The sequence below is a fragment of the Fundulus heteroclitus genome, chromosome 1 (genome assembly GCF_011125445.2).
Source record: "Fundulus heteroclitus isolate FHET01 chromosome 1, MU-UCD_Fhet_4.1, whole genome shotgun sequence".
Lineage (NCBI taxonomy): Eukaryota > Metazoa > Chordata > Actinopteri > Cyprinodontiformes > Fundulidae > Fundulus > Fundulus heteroclitus.
This window is the reverse complement of record NC_046361.1, coordinates 34,925,493-34,944,511: the sequence shown is the minus strand read 5'-3', so window position 1 is coordinate 34,944,511 and position 19,019 is coordinate 34,925,493. Positions and strand designations below refer to the sequence as shown.

Sequence of the window (19,019 nt, the reverse complement as noted above, 5' to 3'; positions counted from 1 at the left end):
CTTTATTTTTCATTTTTCTATTGCTGCTAGTGCTAACATGTGCTTCTGACAGCTCATAAAGGTCACACGGATATGATGCAGATCCCGGCTTCATTTTTAATTATTCATAGGACTTAAATAGAGCTCCAAATGTCAAAGGTACATGATCAATACTAGTAGGTCACAAATTCCCTTTCATTTATGTTTGCAAAGGACACACACACACACACACATAGATAGATAGATAGATAGATAGATAGATAGATAGATAGATAGATAGATAGATAGATAGATAGATAGATAGATAGATAGATAGATAGATAGATAGATAGATAGATAGATAGATAGATAGATAGATAGATAGATAGACTTAGCAGTTCCTCATCTCCTCCTCATCACTTTAACTTATTTTCTGCCTCACTTTTCTCCACACCTCTCTCTGTATTTAAACATCCTGGTTTTTATTACTTATTGCTGATGTTTTGTCATTGATTTTTACATTATTTTTTCTTATTATTGATCCTCCTGACTTTTGCCATTTTGCTTTTTGTAGGGTGTCTTTTTTGCAGGTTAATAATTATTCCAGTAAATCATGACACATGGATTTGTGTACACATTTGTAACTGTTTACAAATAAAATTGTACATTTAGTGTTAATTAAATTCATGAATGAAGTATATAATCAAAATATGATTATAATTAAAGTTTAAGTTTTTTTTCATATATCAAATTGTGACACCTTTGGATTTCCATAATCACAGGCAAACCACTCCAAGAATAATCTTTGTGCACCAGGTCAATTGTTTTTTTTTTTTATTATTAAAGCTTTTAATGAATGAAAGAACACTAGTAGAGTGCCAATATTAACTATTCCATGTAGTGATTTTTTGGATGTATTTCAATAGCTGGCTCCAAAACAAAAACACAGGACTCAAAAATTACTCAGACATGATGTTGACATGCTTAATGGCTGCTAGATTACTGAATTGCTTTCAAGTCAAATCATTAAAACTGACCAGAGGAAGACATGCGGCAAACGTTCACGGTTCAGAAGTCAAAATCTAGATGGATGCGGTAAAGACTGAGGCGCGCAGCACCACCTCGTGTTTTACTTCAACTTTTAACTCCTGTCGCACCTACAGCACACCTCACCACTGTCATACAGCTCCTGTCTCCTGTCATATGGTTTCTCTAGATCTACAAAGACACAATGCAGCGTTTCCCCACCCTCTCTGCACTTCCCCATCAAGATTTCCAAAAGCAAACACAGCATCTGTGGTGCTTTTTTCTTCTTGGCATGAAACTAAACTGATGCTCACAGAAGCTCACTTCTGGCCTCAGTTCTGGTTTCCACTACTTTTCCCATAACTTCATAGTATAAGTCATACCGTTTGTTCTTCTGCAGTTCAAGTTATCACAACTCTGCACATCTCCCTTGTTTTTGAAAATCGGTACCAGCACACTTCTCCATTCCTCAGGCATCTTCTCACTTTCTAAGATCTCATTAAACAGCCTAGTCACAAACTCTACTGCTGTCTCTGCTAGACACTTCCATACGTCCACGGGTATTTCATCAGGACCAGCTGCCTTTTCGCTCTTCATCTTTTTCTTTGCCTTCCTTACTTCATGCTTATTAGTCTTTACAGCTTCCTGATCTACAAAAGTAATTACTTCTGCTCTTTGATCTCTCTCATTTTCCTCGTTCATCAGCTATTGAAAGTACTCGTTCCATCTTCCTATCCAACTTGTTGCACCTGTCAGTACATTTCCATCTGGAACCTTAATCATCCTAACCTGCTGAACACCCTTCCCATCTCTGTCTATCTGCCTCAACAACCTGTACTCTCCTTATCCTAAAAGTCTCCTATCATAAAAGTCACTGTATACCCTTTGCTTGTCCTTAACTACCATTGGCTTCACTTTACACTGAATCTCTCTGTACTCCTGGCAATTTTGTATAGAGACTAAACAATTCAGTTTTGTTCTCAGTGAACCTTCTCCAACAAACATATGATGGTTTAACAGTACAGCTGTACTTATAGAGAGATTAAAATACACAAAAGTTGACTCCATTTACTAATAAGGTGACTTCTGAATTAATTGAGGGGTATCAGAGATAAAAGGGCTGAACACAAACATTTTTATTTGTGAACGTTTTTAAAAACAATTACATTTTCCTTCCACTTCACCATCATGTGCAACTTTGCATTGGTCTATCACATGACACTGAAAAAGTTAAGGTTGACAGAAGAGCTTAACAAAACCAGCATGGTAACAAACAGCCTATGAGTGGGCTAGGTAACAGTAGGAAATGAGAAGCCTAAATAGGAGGGAAAACAGGTGGGAGACATGAGTGTGATGAGAAGGCAACAGGTGGACTGAATAAACTTAATTGGAAGGTGGCTATGTCGGAGAGTAAAAGACTGAACACATATACAGGGAAAACGAAACACAAGGGAAGCACAAACAAGCGACTCAAGACGAAGAACTGACAAAGTTTAAAACATAAAAGTAAATTAGAAAGATAAAAGAATAATATTAATATTAAGAATTAAAGAATGCTAAACAGTTTGGAAAAAAAACTATCCAAAAACCTCTAAATCATGACAAGATTGTCCAAGATTGTCTTTTAAGTTTTTGACATTTTAGCATGCATGCTTCCACCAAACATAATATAAAGCAAGATTTTAGCATGTTTTATCAGCCCTAACAGTTCTTCAACCACATTCAGAGAGTAAAAGACGTCTTTGTGTCGACTTCAGCTTGTCTTTCACTATTACACTCCATCTTTGGATGGAAGGCAATGCCATCTTTTATATTTCATCTGTTAAACATCTTCCGCTGTTTAACAGCATACCAGATTCCATCAACAAAGCTGGAATTTCATTGTTGTGAACTTTCTAACTTCTCTATTCTGCATGTATACCAACCAAACATGTAATTATCTCATGACTATAAGCAACATCCTTTATTACGTTAAAGCTGTTACCTTAATGTTCCTCCCGCCCACTTGTTTTGCTGAAACTTGTCACCCTGATCAAAGCAAAAATGTCATGATCTCTATTCAGCGTCATATTTCTTGTGCGTGAGCGCCTTAAAATACATTAACCTGGTTTTGCTAATAAAAAAAAAAAAAGATTCATGCAGTGCAGATGCTACCGTCATCCCTCGAAAACAGGACATAATTCTACGCAGACAATCAAAGTGCCACTTTATGCTTTAATGGCTCCTGACATAATTTGCTGTGCTCCCACATTATTTGTGAGCCTTCCCACACTTCCGCAGCAGAGAAATCCGGATTGCAGCTGCATGTGTGGCGTTAAGACTGCAGCACTCAGACAGGCGGCCTGGGGATTTGCCAATCACTGGAGTTCTTCCCAAGCTCATTGAGTGTGATCAGGGCTCTGTGCGACCTTAGTAGTGTTGATGGGGCTAAGAGCCCACATACAACACATATCAGGACACTCATTCCACTTAATACTATTAGCTCAGTGGGAACTCCCGGAGGACCTCTCTAAAGTCAAAGTTAGTGTTATAAATAGAGCTAGTATTTAGATAGTAGAAGGCAAAAATCCTAAACGTCCATTGTCTTAAGCACATTTCACCCTCGATTAGCTGCATAATTGGTTAGATTAAACCATAGATTTCACATTCTCAGCTGAATTGCCTTGAAGGCTTAAAGCGCAGCTGTCTGTTCTAGGTGTCTGGTTTTAGTGTTGCACCCTTAGGCTTTTTTATCACTCGTTATGGCAGCCACATGTGCCTGACCAATGGAGCAAGTGGAGCAACAGCTTTTTCGACTCCATAAATAAATCTGATCCTACCCTGCCACCGGGCATATTTGCTAAATCTTTGTGTGTTCAGATTTTGCCTTTTTAGATTAAAAGATAATTGCCAAATTCAAGTCCCATTATGCTCCTCCTTTGCTAACTTTTCTGTATAACTTAATCTGAGCGCAAAACAAACAAACAAGCCTTATTGTGTTGTTATCGTTACCTTCACGTCACTTTTAAGTGTTACAACAGTGGTGCATTTTTCATACTGGATGCAAATCAGTCAAAAATAACGCTTTAAATTGGTAATATCTCAATTAATGAGGTTGAAGCTGTTCAGATGTCATCAGTCTGCAGAAGTGACAGTGCTGCTTCTGTTTCTGAGTACATGCAAACACATGCAGGTATTATGCAGCCTGTGTCTGGTGCAATGCAGTTTCCTTAGAGGTTATAGAAACATAATTCCGTTGGATAATTCATCACAAGTTATTATTAAGATGGTATCATTAATTAAACTGATGATTCGTTAATTACCTAATCATAATCTAACACATTGTCCTTCTTTTCAAAAAGCTAGAAGAGTCACCTAAAAATGTTGAACACATTTTTTCTGATTTAACATCTAACTAACTATTAACACATCTTCAGCACCTTTTAGATTGTAATTTCACAGTAAACACAAACACCTTTTTGTGGGAACCTTAACTTTGCACATAGACGATATTAATGTAAGTTATTAAGGTATTAAGACAAACAAACAAGGATTCATAATTAACAGTATTGTTCTTGTTCAGTGAGTCAAAACTGATATAAGCTTAGGAAATTCAGATTGATGTTAAACCCCTAATTTTAAATTAATAGGCATCTTTCTTCATTTTGTGTTGGATTTAAATTTGACATCTCTATCAAAAAAAGCAGCAAATTTTTATAATTATGTAATTTTTTTGTTGATAAATCTGATAATTATTGATTAATGTTTTTGATACATTAAACTCCTCAAATAATTCACTCTTTACGTCCCATTTCATCATGTACATTAGATGGATCAATCTTCAGAAACCAGATGACATTAAAACACATCCAGCTTGCACTAACAAAAGGGGCGTGGCCTAACTCCACCTATGTGCCTCAAGCTTTCTCCCTACAGCTAATAATAATATCTGTCTGAGATCTGTGTTGCAGATTCTCTAAATCCATGCGGTATTTCAAATCAGGATCTGTAGGAGTTTGGTCCAGGTTTGGTCATTCTGGTCCATTTCTAGCCTCTTTTGTTTCAGTGAACTGATAGTATTACTCCTCTCCCTCCAATGCCTCAGCTTCCAAGTCTCTCACAGCTGTTCCTAATCTGATAATTTACTGAACTGTGTAGCATTCAGTATTCAAACTACCCATAAATACTTTTTGGTTTCATTGCTCCTACATAGGCTATGGCATGCTGTTGCAGTCACTATTGTGGTCCTGTCTCCTGGGTTGTTAATAAAACCAATGTTCCTGCCTGCATTTGGCTCCTCATCAAAATCAAAATGACTGACTGTTGTACCCCACGGTCGATCATGAATGAAATTGCAATTTTTTCTTCTTTTTTTTAACTCAAAAATGTAAAGCGTCACTAAATTGCTTTTATTTAAAACATAAGAGTAAAAGTTATTCCATCTATGGCAAACAATATATTTGAATCATGATAAAGTTATCCAAAGCTGACCACTTTATTACAGTCTGTTTGATTTTGATACCTAGATCAAAGCAGAAATGTACAGTAAATCTCCATTTATCTTGTAGTTGTCTTCAAGTGAAAACTTGATTTTTTTTTCTTGTTTGCAAAATAGCTCAAACTTAGTCAAACCAAACAGAGAACATTTCTAAACAACAATTTCCAACTTTTGCAACTGATGGTATGACTGTTGTATGGATAATGTGTGTTTTTTAGTGAAACTGAAGACAATTTTCCACATTGGTGGACAATAAAGTTTTTATAAACTTAATCATTAATCTTATTCTTCTGTTAGAATTAGGACTGCACTCTTATTAGGTCATTCTAGCGAATGTGTGTAGCACTGATCATCTGCTACGGTTCACCTTGTGTTTAAGCTGATAGGCAAAGCTTTTTATTCCACACAGAAGACTCTGCATGTTATCCAAAAAGTTACATTTTTATCCTTTCTGATCAAAGCGCTATGTTTCACATACTTGCAGTGGATGGGTTTGGCAATACACAGCCAGGAGTTTTTGTGTATTTTCCCCAACAATGGCGTTCTTCCCACTTTTCCAATAAGGGCAGATTTGTGATGTGCTTCATGGTTTCCATATGTTGTTTGCTCGCTAATTCTCTTTTAAAAAAAAAAGACCTCACAGAACAGCTGCATCCATACCGAGTTTAAATTACACGCAGGTGCATTCAAATTTTCCTTCTGAAGGCGAATGATTGAACTGGATTATAGCTTGAGGTGTCGGAAAGCCCGGTGCCTGATACAAATACACACCACACTCTACGTTCTGTTTTTTTTATGTGGAAAACCATTCATCATTTTCCTTTTACTTCACAGTTTTCTGTTGCTTTGTGTTGGTATATCACATAAAATCCCCCCAAAATGATATATTGAAGTTTATGTTTGTAACAGTTAACGGCAATGCAGTGTTTCTTTTTTTTTTAAAGGGCACCGTAAATGCTGAATGTTGAGAGGCTGTTAAACAGTAACTTTTTGAATTAAGAGTTAAAAATTTGGACAAAACTTTACTCAAAACACAGTCTTTAAAAGGAGTCTCCGAATACATTATAAAATCGTTCACTGTGGGCTGAAATCTCAGGGCTGGATGTAAAACTGTTATTTGATTTTTTTTTTTCCTGTCTGTGTTCTGAAAGGAAAGCGTTGACCTTGGGGAGATCATGTTCTCACTGTGCTACCTGCCTACCGCAGGCAGACTCACACTAACCGTCATCAAGTGCAGGAACCTCAAGGCCATGGACATCACCGGGTACTCTGGTGAGTCGCCTTCTCTCTGTATGATTCACTCACAATGACAGCGAGTCAAAATGAATGATCCTCCTCATAATACCCATTTGTATGCATGTCAGAGAGAATGAAGAAGCCTCGGAAGATGGTCCGCGTCGGTGAATTCGGATTATTTCAGCAGCTATTAACACCCTGCACCTGCAAGATTAAAACTTTGTCAGCAAATAGTTGCAGGCGGTCTGCTATTTTAATAGAGTGCCATCCTACCTCTCTATTGGGATATCACTTGTAAGAGGTGACATTTATTAGGCTTTAAATGCCAGAGTTCAGGTGTTATTCAGAATGAATGTGGCGCTTTCTTCCTCACACATTTAATGACATTTCACAGTTTTGATGTGACTCACAGTTTTTAATTCCCTTAGTTGTCAGAGCTTTTGCTGTCTGCCATTATTTCAGTCTGTTCATTGTAAACCCAAATCTATTGTTTTGTGCCTCCCAGCATAGCCAACTGTTTATGTATCCGGAGCAGCTTACAAATGACTAAAACTTGGCTTGATGGACGGCAGGCAGAGATTTATCGCTCACAAATGAAGAGTGAAATCAGCATTCGGGGAGCTTTCTCGCTGATGCTATTTGGAAGCTATCTTTGGCGTCACATCCATTTTGTTTACGCGCGGGCGATGAGTCACTTTGATGCACGTTACTGATGCCAGGTCCTCCAGCATTGCTTCCCTGTTCAAGTAGAAACACTCATGCACTAGTTTATCAAGTCCAGAAGGGATGTTTCTTTGCTGACGGCAGACATTTAACTCTTGTCTTTTTCAAACAATGCCCTAAATTGGATCGTTACTGCTCCGCCGGGGTGGGAATGAGATGAACAACTAGGAGGATGTACAAACACGATGAATTTTAATTAGGTTTTTTTTTTCTTCCCTTGTTCTTTATCTTCTCACCATTAGATCCGTATGTCAAAGTGTCGCTCATTTGTGACGGCAGACGTTTGAAAAAGAAGAAGACGAGCATTAAAAAGAACACCCTGAATCCCACCTACAACGAGGCCATCATCTTTGACATCCCTCCAGACAGTATGGACCACGTCAGCTTGCACATCTCTGTGATGGACTATGATTTGTACGTTAATTCAAGAGCTTAAGTCATGAATTAAAATTTTGCTTGACAAATAATAATTTGGGGAGGGGGGGGGGACTAAGAAGATTATGGTTGCCAGAAAATACTTGCCTCTTACACGTGTCTCCTATTTTTGATAAACTTAAATGTTTTAGAACATCAAAGACATTTTAATGTTGGACAACAATAACCTGCATAAATACAACATGCAGTTACAAATTATTTCATTTACTCTGTAACAAAAGCCAATCTATCTGAACCCGTCTGGCCATATGTAAAAAAAAAAAAAAAAAATAGAAATATCAATTAGAATGCATCAGCATTAATCGCTGAGTTGCTTCATGCAACAAGAAGTTTGACTTTTAAGTACAATTTACAAAAAGGTAAATATAAATGTCTCTTGTAAATATAAATATATACATTTTCAACCAAGAAGGGGTTGCATGCATGATGCGTCGGGTCTACAGAGGTGTTAGCTGCACGTTTTTGACCCTAGACCTGTACAAGGATGATGGACAAACACAGGACACACAAATCATCAATTAACTGTGATTAGCCCCGTTTTTTTTGGTTCATTTCTACTACCGGAACGGTAGTATCAAGATATCACCTAAATACAACTTGTCTTAAAAATTTTTAATCTGTCAAAATATCTCCAAAACATGATGTGTTGCTTTTGGAGACATTTCAAAGCAATTTTGTGTCATTGGGACTCCAGCAAATGATAGTGAAAGCCATTATTTATAGATACATTGGACACTGAACTGGTCCAGACATTTGATCAGGATGCCCTCTGGGCGCCTCCCTTTGTGGGTTCTCTGGGCATGTCCCACCAGGAGGAGACCCCAAGGTATACCCAGAACTTGCTGGAGGAACTATAAATCCCATCTGGCCTGGGAACTACCATATTTTTTGGAAGTATGGTAAATTTGGTGCGCTTTATGTGTCTATGTTCACGTATAAGGCGCACCGGATTATAAGGCGCATTAAATATTGTTACCAAGTCTGTAAAATCACTCCGTCCCTTCGCGTACACAGCTCTCTCCGGAGAGGGAGAGCTATCCGTCTCTGCTGGGAGGACAGAGTAGTTGGACTACACTGCCCTGTTTCTAACATAAAGCCAAAATAAACTTCAATGTAATATTGAATTAACTCACTTGGTTTATTGTTGCTAGCGTGACCCCGGGGCGCAGGCTGCCTTACATAAAAACATTTCTAGTTTAGACATTACAGTCAGGCAGTCTTGTAGACAGCTCAGAGGTCCTTTTATGGGGCCAATCGCGTGGTGACACAGTTTACCGTAAATCCCAGAATATCCAGTGAGCGGAGCGGCTTCGTTGCTAACCAAAATCATACTTACACATTTTGACAGATTGTTGAGCACATTGTACCGCATAAAATCAGTCAGTAAGCACAACAAGTATGGTAATAATATGTAAGGCTCACCCGATTATAAAGCACACCATCAATTTTTGAGAAAATCTAAGAATTTTAAGTGTGCCTTGTAGTCCGGTACTTGGGATCTTCCAGAATGAGCTGGAGAATGCCGACAGGGAGAGAGATGTTTGGGTTTCCCTCCTGAGTGTGTTGGCCCACAACCCGATCTCTGGATTGCAATGATCGAGAACTGAGGACCCAGAATTCAGCCAGACGAAACAGATAATATAAAAGACTGCAGAAGTGAGCACAGAGCCGAAAAACGAGATTACAGCATCAGGCAGGAGGATCAAAAAGGGATTACCAGAGTCCGAAAACTGAGAGCCCATCCAGAGTCAGAGCCAGGAGATCAGAAATCCAAAACAGTCCTAATCAGAATCCAAGGCCAGAGTCAGGGCACAGATACAGGTCCGGTAACAGGCAGGCAAAACGGGTCCGACAAGGACTAGGCAGGCTCAGAGAACCCAGAGACAGAAAACAGGACAGGTACCAGGCAGGTAATCAGGTACGACAGGGATCAGGCAGGCTCAGGTAATCGGGAGACGAAACCAGGTCAGATCACAGGTAGGCAGGGAAACAGAAAACGCTGGATTAGACCCACCAGAGGCTCAAAATAATCTGGCAGCAAAGAGTAGATTGAGGTGGGTATAAGAAAGGAAGTGAATGTGTGACTATTTACTGGTGACAGGTGGAACTGATCTAAGGAAGGGTGGTGACTAGAAGTGGACTGAACTGATTGGTTAGTGGCTGGTGACAGAGTAGAGACAGGCTAAATGAAGAAAAGTCCAAAACTAAAACAAAACAAAACCCAAACTATGACATGGATGGATGGAACCTTAAACATTTACGTTTAACAAAAAACAAAATAAATCTTTAAGCTGCAACTATTTTTCACTGCACTATATGAAAACAACATCACATTGAGTAAATAAATTATAATAGACCAGAAAATCTTGAGTAGAGCACAACGAATAGGCGTAATTAAAAAGAGAGTTGGGTTGGTAATTCCAATTTAGCATCTCAAACACTAAAATGAGATACTCCGGATAAAGAAAAGAGCAGAAGCGGCACGGTGTGGCGTTTTGTGTTTATAGAATGTGACTCTGTCCAAAGAATGGTTGGAGTGCAGACAGCTGACAGAATGAGAGCATGCATGTTAAAGGTCAGCTTGTGGGTATTTTTCTTTTCCTGGTCCTTTGTTGTAAAAAGGAGTGGATACCTGCAGAATTAGATACCTTACCCTTTATGTGTTATTTACAGCCTGCCGTCGTGAAAAGGCCTTATTATGTGGTCTTTATAATGTAGGGTGTTTTTAAAAGAAAAAAAGACAATCTACATTCATCCACTATTTACTAAATTGTTAAGAAAGAGAAGCTATAAAACCTCCGAAGCGAGTCAGTCTAAATGCCACAGAGACAACCAGCTGCATCAGTTGAAAGGGGACGGGCAATCAGCATTGTGTCTTCTTTGATTACAAAATGGCCCCATGCAATTATATATAAAAAAAATGGCACATATAAGATGTTGCATCAAGTTAAGACAGATTTATTCATAGCATTATGTGCTCGTGCCTCCGCAGGGTGGGTCATAATGAGATCATTGGTGTGATGAGGGTTGGAAGCCACGCTGAGGGACTTGGCAGGGACCACTGGAATGAAATGCTGGCTTATCCACGGAAACCCATCGCACACTGGCATCCTCTCCTGGAGTCCAAGAAGTCTGAGAAGGAGGTGAGTAAGATCACAGGAATTTTAAATGAAGTGTTTTATGGGGGAGTGGAGCTCTCCATTTCTCAGATCAAGGCCCATTGGTGGACAGATTTCCACTATCTGGTACATGTCAAGCTAAAAAGTATCATTTAGTATTTATGCACGTCATGTGTTGTGCATCAGAGAGTTATTTTATTTGCCACTATTTTTATCAGTAACTGCACAATGGCGCCTTAATTGGATCTTTCCACCGATCAGCAGAAACGTATTCATACGCCGGTATAAAATGTTTGAAATACAGCGGCGGTGGCATTTATTGCACAAAAAGTGCTCTGGTGACACATTCATAATTAAGTTGCTACATAATAACAGCAGAAGACTTTGCCAATATTTGTGAGAACATGTTATATTGTCCTGTCTGTCAGAGAAATGTAAATTACTAGCTTTATTTTGCATTGCAAGTAGCCTTGCTTGTGTAGCCGAACTATTCTGCCACATTCAAAGACCTGCAGCCATAATTTAGTGTTTCACCCTCACTGGGTCAAGACAGTGGCTGAAAATAGCAGGAAACCTATGAGAAGATTTGGATTTTTTTAGGATTATGATCCAAATCTTTTGACAAAAATCGGTCTGACTTTAAATGTTGTATGTTTGCCTACTCTGTTATTTGCTCTTTCTTCTTTCTTGTTTTAATTTAAAAGCTCTCTTTGAGACCTGGCTATGGTCCATCGAGGCAATATGCAAATATTTGTAAGATTTTGTTTGCTTTGATATACTTTTTCAGCTGCTAACAATAGCAGCTGAATATAGTCTCTTGGTATAGTCTCTACACCAAGCTTTGAATCTAATCTCCAAAGGTGAACTCAGCAAGTTATGAACATGGGTGAAGGTTGGGTTGTAGATGGACCAGTAATTTAAGAGCTTTACTTTTTAGCTTAACTCACTGCGACATACCAGAGTACCCCAGATTAAGCCCCAATCTTTCTCCTTGTTCATCACTCATGAACAAAACACCAAGATCTTTAACCTTCTCTGATCGAGGCAGAAATAGACCCTCTGGTCAGAAAGAGCAGACCACCTTTTTTCAGGTGGTTTCCCCCCAAATTCCACATCCTGCGCTCCTGAACGTATCCACTCCATTCTAGATTGTCTCTGTGAGTCTGTGAAAAGCAACGCCTACTGCATCCGTCTTGCTCCGCTCTGAGTTCCTTGGAGCTCGAGGAGAGTAAACGCAAGAGCTACGAGTTCACACCATAAAAAAGGGGATATAAACACTGTCGCTTCATGCTTGCTCAGTATGAGGGATTGCAGCAAAGCCATGTACAATGCAGATGACTCTTCCTGTGGCTCTACGGTTCCCCAGGAGTGAATGCTGCTTGTCGGGACTTTGATGCAATCAACTGGTTTCCTTATATAGGAAATTTTTGACCAATCTGTATAATCTGACCCAATCTGTATAATATGATTGAACTTGACTTTGTAAAGTGCCTTGAGATGACATGTTTCATGATTTGGCGCTATATAAATAAAATTGAATTGAATTGAATTGAATATAAAGGAGCCGGAAACAGAACTGACTTCTCATTTATCCTTCGAACAGTGTCTCTGTTGCTGATTTTAGATCGACTCAAGTATGGGTGAGTTAATCGGCCACCAAAAACATACATGTTTTTGTATTTAAAATAATTGAATTGTGTTTTAGCCTATGTTACTAGACCTTTCAACCTACACTTCACCATTTTATAAGAATGTCAATAGAAATTAGTGGGCTATTTCTCTCTGGCTGGAGTCCGACGGACCGGAACGGAGCAGAAAATAGACTTGTTCCGTGTTTTATGACGGTGAACGACAGAGAGTTTATCCGCTGGCCGGTGACGTTCGGAGACGTCATGGAGAATGTGCGGGATGATTCTTGTTAATTAAACGAACGTTCACGTTCATGAACGGAACGGAGCGGTCACGGAGGATGTGGAATCTGAGGGTTAGAGAAAGTGACAAAACGTTTGTGTTATTCACAAAGTTTGTCCATCTTCTAACAGACACTGTGAGAAATGGTCACAACACAAAGTACAGGGACTAACTTTAAAGTAATGAGGACATCATGAAGACGCATATATGTTTTTGAGGAAAATGCATATTTTTGGCCGAATTGGTTTAGTATTACTAGTTCTGTAACCGAAGTGACTGCTGAATGCCGAATGAATAAGTGCCTTGTGTTGTGTCCCTCAGTGGAAGGCGAGAACTGCCAGCTTTGACAGCCAGGGCTCCTGCCCCTCACCGAGGCCTCCTGCTAGTCCCTGAGATGAGCTACCTGTGACCCAGCAGCCCAGAAGGGGTTTCCTCCCTCCTCCTGATCCACTTCCTGTCTGTGTGCTTTGAGGAGAAACACGGTCCCACTGTTTCTCCCTTCTCCCTCTCTCTCTCATCCCTACCCGCCTCACTTCCTCAAGTCTAGTCCCAGAGCACTCCCAAGTACTGAACCAGGACTTTCTGTCTGTCGGCTGTGTGAAGCTCAGACTTTTCTCGGCGTGGCTGGCTTGATGGCCCGAAGCTGGATTTGTTTTCTGGGAGATTGGCTAACGATCCTGTCTGCAGGCATCGATTGCTGATTTGTCCAAGCTGAGGTAAATCGAGCTCGGTGGCCTCACAAAGGACTTGGAAAAACAGAGGTTTCAACTTCAAACGCTTGAGTCGCTTTGGTTAAAAAAAAAAAAGAAAAGAAAAAGGCACCGTCGGATGTCACTCCATAAGAGCAGCGGGTGTTTCACAAGTGGAGGCTGAGCCAAGGAAGAAAAAAAGAGATGATCTCAAAAGAAAGTTGTTTTAGAAGTCTATGCTATTTATTTTTGCAGTCCTGTATGAACGTAGAATAAAACCTTTTTTTAAAATAATTTATATATAATTAGCTTAAAAATATGTTAAGTTCACCGTACTGGCTAGTTCATTTCAACTTAAGATGTGTGATGATTATAGGAAAGGTTCGGCTGAAAGCTCAAGTATCTCTGGTTGACAGTGCACAGCTTTGTAGCTGGAAAAGTCTAAAAAGAAAAAACAAAACAAGGTAACTGGGATTCAGAGCGGAGTGACCTGGGTCCACTGCAGTTTAAAAGTTCAGGTAACTTCTAAAACTCCACAGTGTCGTGAAGGCACAACAGCCTTACACCGTTAAAAAACAACAATTACTGAAACATGTGTAAATACAAGAGGAGCTGTTAATGAAGAGGAGCAAAGATCTCCATGAACAGGGACGTTTCAAGCACACTTTTAACACCCTTTTTATCTGGTTGGTGTTCAGTTTCTTCCAAAATAAAACGGAATTGCTTCATTTTCTTCCAAAATACTCAATAAAAAGCCCTTCCGTCTCCTTAATAGGCTTATTTTTGTTACTTATTTTGTTGGATGTAAATATATTTATGTACAGGTGTTTTGCTTTCTCTTTGCTTTGTTTTTCTAAATTAAAAAAATAAATAAATATCATAAATATAATTTTAAAAATAATATATTGAATTTATCAGGCATTGTTGGTGATAATAATAAAAAAAATCACAAGAAAGCGAATAAGGTGATAACAATCCCCTTTTTGAAGATGCAATTTTTTTATGTCTATTTCTTTCACTAAATATTCAGTTAGCTCCATGTGTGGGGATTTGCAGTAAACTATGATCGCTGCAAAAGGTAAAAGAAATAACTTAGTCTGTTTTTGCGTAGCAAAATGCACTAACTGAATATGTGGAAAGATTTCATAAACCAAGAAGAAAGCCTGTCTTTCATGCTGGCTAGTAGCTGTCGTCATTTAGTGTTTTTGGTGAGAACCTTAGTTTCTGTGGAAATTCACAACAGTTATTAATCGTAATCGGAAAACAAGCGTGTTTTTAGCTTGAACCACCTCACAGCGGAGCTACTGCCTTCCTTGTTTGTTTAGCACTGCAGCACACTCTAAACGTTTCTATTGCTGCTCATTTTTATCCACTTTTGCTAGCCTGAGAACAAATTCTGTCATCTGATGTAAATCTCTACCCTATTTGAGTCCCGGGTAAACTTTCGTTATCAAACTGAAGACACACATATCCCCATTCCCTGATTAGAAAATACACCTAAACGTGAGCTACATGATAAGGAAAAAAACATGGCTGACCTATCCATAGATACCCGCCTTGTCAACATAGCGCAACAATAAAGTTACATGGTATTGCAATGACTCACGCATTCAGTACGTGAAGCTTAAGGTAAGTTTCAACCCAAACAATTACTCTTTGGGGTATTAAAAATGTCTGGTCCCAAAACAACAAAGATTTTGCACCGTGCACTTCAGGTCAGCTGGCTGAAAGAAGGCTCCTAAACGTTTCCTTCACTTTCTAAAATTATTACTGGTTGTGAAAAACACGGACAGTCATAGTGTGGTATCCGAATGAGCCCTAGCCATAAATCTTATGAAGAGCATTTTTTTTTTAAAAAACTACAATTGGCCTTCTAAGATCAGCATGTTTGTGAAGGAGCTGACTGCAGCTGTCTACCGAAACAGCTAGCCCAACTACTCAACCAGCTAATCTTAGCTTATTATTCTAAACAGAGAAGAACAACAAAATATTTTTGCCAAATACACAAATTTAGTTGAAAACAAATGCAAAATCTCGTGAGTATTCTATACCATTTACTTGATTGTAGGTAAACAAATCTTCCATCCATCCATTGCTTATCTTTGAAAGGTTGCAGCTAGCAGTAGGAATAATTGTTGCTTTTCTGCTTTTAATAAAAGCAATTGAATCTTGTCGAACATTTACGAGCCAGGTACGAACCACCCAGAGTTGGAAAAGAGTGTGTCATATTCCAAAGACTTTGGCACGGCCTATTCTTATGGTGGCCCTTAAGAGTGAACCACATCAACAAATCTCTAAATACACCTACAAATTACAAAAACACAACGACATATTCAAAACAACAACATCTTAAAAAACACAACGACATTAACTAAGCACATGTACAAATCAATAAACACAGAAACACATCCAAAGCCAAAACAACATCTTGAAGGAAAAAAAACATTAACTTGAAACAAATATAAATTCAAAAATACAACAAAATATTGAGATACACAATAACATAAAGAAAACAACATATTTAAAAAAAAAAAAAAAAAAAAAAACAGGACAACAAATAAAAAAACACAACATTGTGATAAACGGTGCCGTTGTCCAATCAGCGAAGTCTCAGTGGGAAACCCCACTGGTACCTACCCCTTCTGATTGGTTAATGTCATTGTGTTTTTTAAGATGTGGGTTTGAAATGTTTTTTTTATGTTTTTAAATTGTTGTCCTGTTTTTTTTTTTTTTTACATATCTTGTGTTTTCATTATGTTATTGTGTATTTCAATATTTTGTTGTGTTGTTTTATTTGAATTTGCTTCAAGTTAATGTGTTTTTCAAGATGTTGTGGTTTTTAATTTGTTATCTGTAGTTGTGTTTAGAGATTTGTTGATGTGGTTTGCATTTTCGTTACACCGTATAGATATGCTAATTAGAAAAGGTATATGTTTAATTTAAAAAGTATATTTAATGACAGGCATTCACAATTATTCTGTTTTAACTTTAAACTTTAAAATTATATTCATCTTGCCAAATAACTGTTGATAACAATGATAACAATGATAATGGTGACAGCTTCTATAGGAGTAAACAACTTTTTGGAGTTGTGACCTTTTGAGTTGTGGTTCTAGCATAATCCATGGAACAGCAACATTTACTGTTTAATCACTTTAGTACAACATATTTTTTTTAAATCCATGTAGGGTAGAAAGAGGAGCAGCTCACATTCTTTCCTATTAGTGACTCACATCGGGCAGCGACTCATATCAGGTAATGACAGGGTATGCGCTTTCATTTTTAAATTCTGCCAATAACCATCAGCTACAGTAACCGTGTAATCTAATTTATCGTAATTGCTACGGAGTCTTTTGTTAGCAAGCAAACATAAAAGGCAGTGAATTCTAAAAACTTTACAGCTGTAAGATAAAATGGCATCTATCTTGTATTTGTGTTGATTTATGATTGTTTTATGTTGTAATACTGAAATTTATTATATTGTATATGATCATGGCATTGTGGGATTCTTTTTTTTTTTTTTACAGTACCTCTCTGTGCTGTGCTTATTCTCAACCATCGCTTTAAAAATAAAAAAAATGAATATATGTTTGATTGAAAAAATATATTTGATTTTACTAAAATATGTAATTCAGGTCCCATTTCCTTGTAGCGTCCTATTTTAGTTTGTGTTTCAGTTTGAGCTTCCAGAAGCAGTAAAGTGATGCTGAGCTCCTCGTTAACACGTTGAGGGAACAACATGAGAAGGTGCAAACTGGAGATGATACCTGGCAGGACAGCTGCTTAATAACAACCACAGCTTGCAGTTTGTACAGATGTGCTTTCACTTCATGCCACAGAGTATGTCATGGGAAAAAATCCAAGGCAGACATGAAGAGACAAACAGATGGATCCAGCAGCCCAGAAAGGTCTGTTTTAGATATTTCCGTAACAGATAAATTTACCCAAAGCGAGCCTTTTGGCACCTCGGTGTTGAACTGAAAGACTAAGATGACAGAGCGGGGGAAGCTGTTGGGCGGACAGGTCAGCATCCACAGAACGGTGGCATTTCTCTAATTGGCACTTTTTAGAGCAAGAATGAGTCAGTGCATTGTTCGTGCTTGACGTATTCTCCCATAGCATCAACACTCTGCTGTAATTCAATTATTTGAATGTTGGAATTCTTCTTTAGACTAATGGCATTATTAGATTTCTACTATCTAAACAAGTGGGTGACTTACTGTGTCGTTTCTGCTCCGTTTTATAAAAGAAATTGTATTTTATGATGGTCATATCTCTCTGACAACGTGGTGTGTTTTCATCTACGGTGGAACCTGTTAGATCAATTGCCTCAGTTTATGGACTGTTTTAAGACCTTGTAGCTTTGCCTAATATTGTACTGTTTGTTGATATGATCTTGTAATCCTTTCCAAATGTTAAAATAGCTCTGAGGTTTCGATTTTTTATCAAACATTTTGTATCTGTACTAACAGAAATGTTGCTAAAGACAAATGGGTTCTAGCTAAGCTCAGAGAACCAGTGTGTGTGATACAGAAAAGCTGAAATACAAAACAGTATTTTCTCCACCAATTTTCATTTCTTTGTTTCTAATCGTCGAGAAATGAGCATCAGAAAAATTGCTTGTTGTGTTTTCTCCCATGGAGCGTGATGTGTTCTGTGACATGATTTCCTTTTCTTTGATTAAAAGACTTATGCAAAAAAAAATAATGTTTTTTTGTGATGTTTCTGTGAGACACACAGACAACACTGCCACTGGCTTAACTAGCAGACGCTGGCTGAATAACATGGTCAAGATAAATTAGGGGAGGACTCACAGACCAAACACTCATCATCTTCAAATAAACTGAATTTCATTGTAGGTTTACTTATAGCGTGTCAACAAAACATAAGAAAAACATAATTAAATAGCAGTTCAAGAGCCAGTTTTTTTCTTTTTTCTTTTTTTCTGTGTCCTGTCTGGCAATGTGGCAATAAGAATTGTTGTCTTAATGCCAAAAAGAGACCAACAGATTTTACTTTCACAAGTGGAGCCTTACTGCTTTCACCATAGTGCTCGACTTGATTTATAAATGCGTGAAGTTTTATTAGATTTTATGCTGGGACTATTTCATGTTCAATTGACACTGAAATGGGAAGGTAAAAGAGGGAGAAAAAGGAGAGAAACAGATGTGACAAAATGCTAAAAGGGAGAAAAGGTGAGAGAGGAGAGAAAAGGGAGAGAGGAATATAACATCCTTAGAGTCTGCTTCTACACCTGCAAAGAAAGATATAAAAAGAACAGCAAAACCAGCAAATATAGTTTTACAGGTACAAATAACCAACGCCTTGATACTATCACTTTTAAATATACAGTATTAATTATTACGACATGTACGAAGTAACAGCTAAAGATAAAAGTAAGGGTTTTCTGTATAGAAGTGAATCTGTAAGTACCTGAATCCAAGT

General features: G+C 38.1%; 1 protein-coding gene across 1 annotated transcript in view; it reads left to right on the top strand.

Annotated features, from left to right (window-relative positions):
* syt6a (synaptotagmin VIa) overlaps positions 1-19,019 on the top strand; it is a gene marked incomplete in the record, with an annotated part of 140,035 nt that overhangs the window by 90,336 nt on the left and 30,680 nt on the right. Inside the window, 4 exon segments of the mRNA XM_036141708.1 lie at positions 6,613-6,733; positions 7,663-7,834; positions 10,848-10,998; positions 13,207-13,246. Coding sequence (XP_035997601.1) covers positions 6,613-6,733; positions 7,663-7,834; positions 10,848-10,998; positions 13,207-13,246 — 484 coding nt within the window.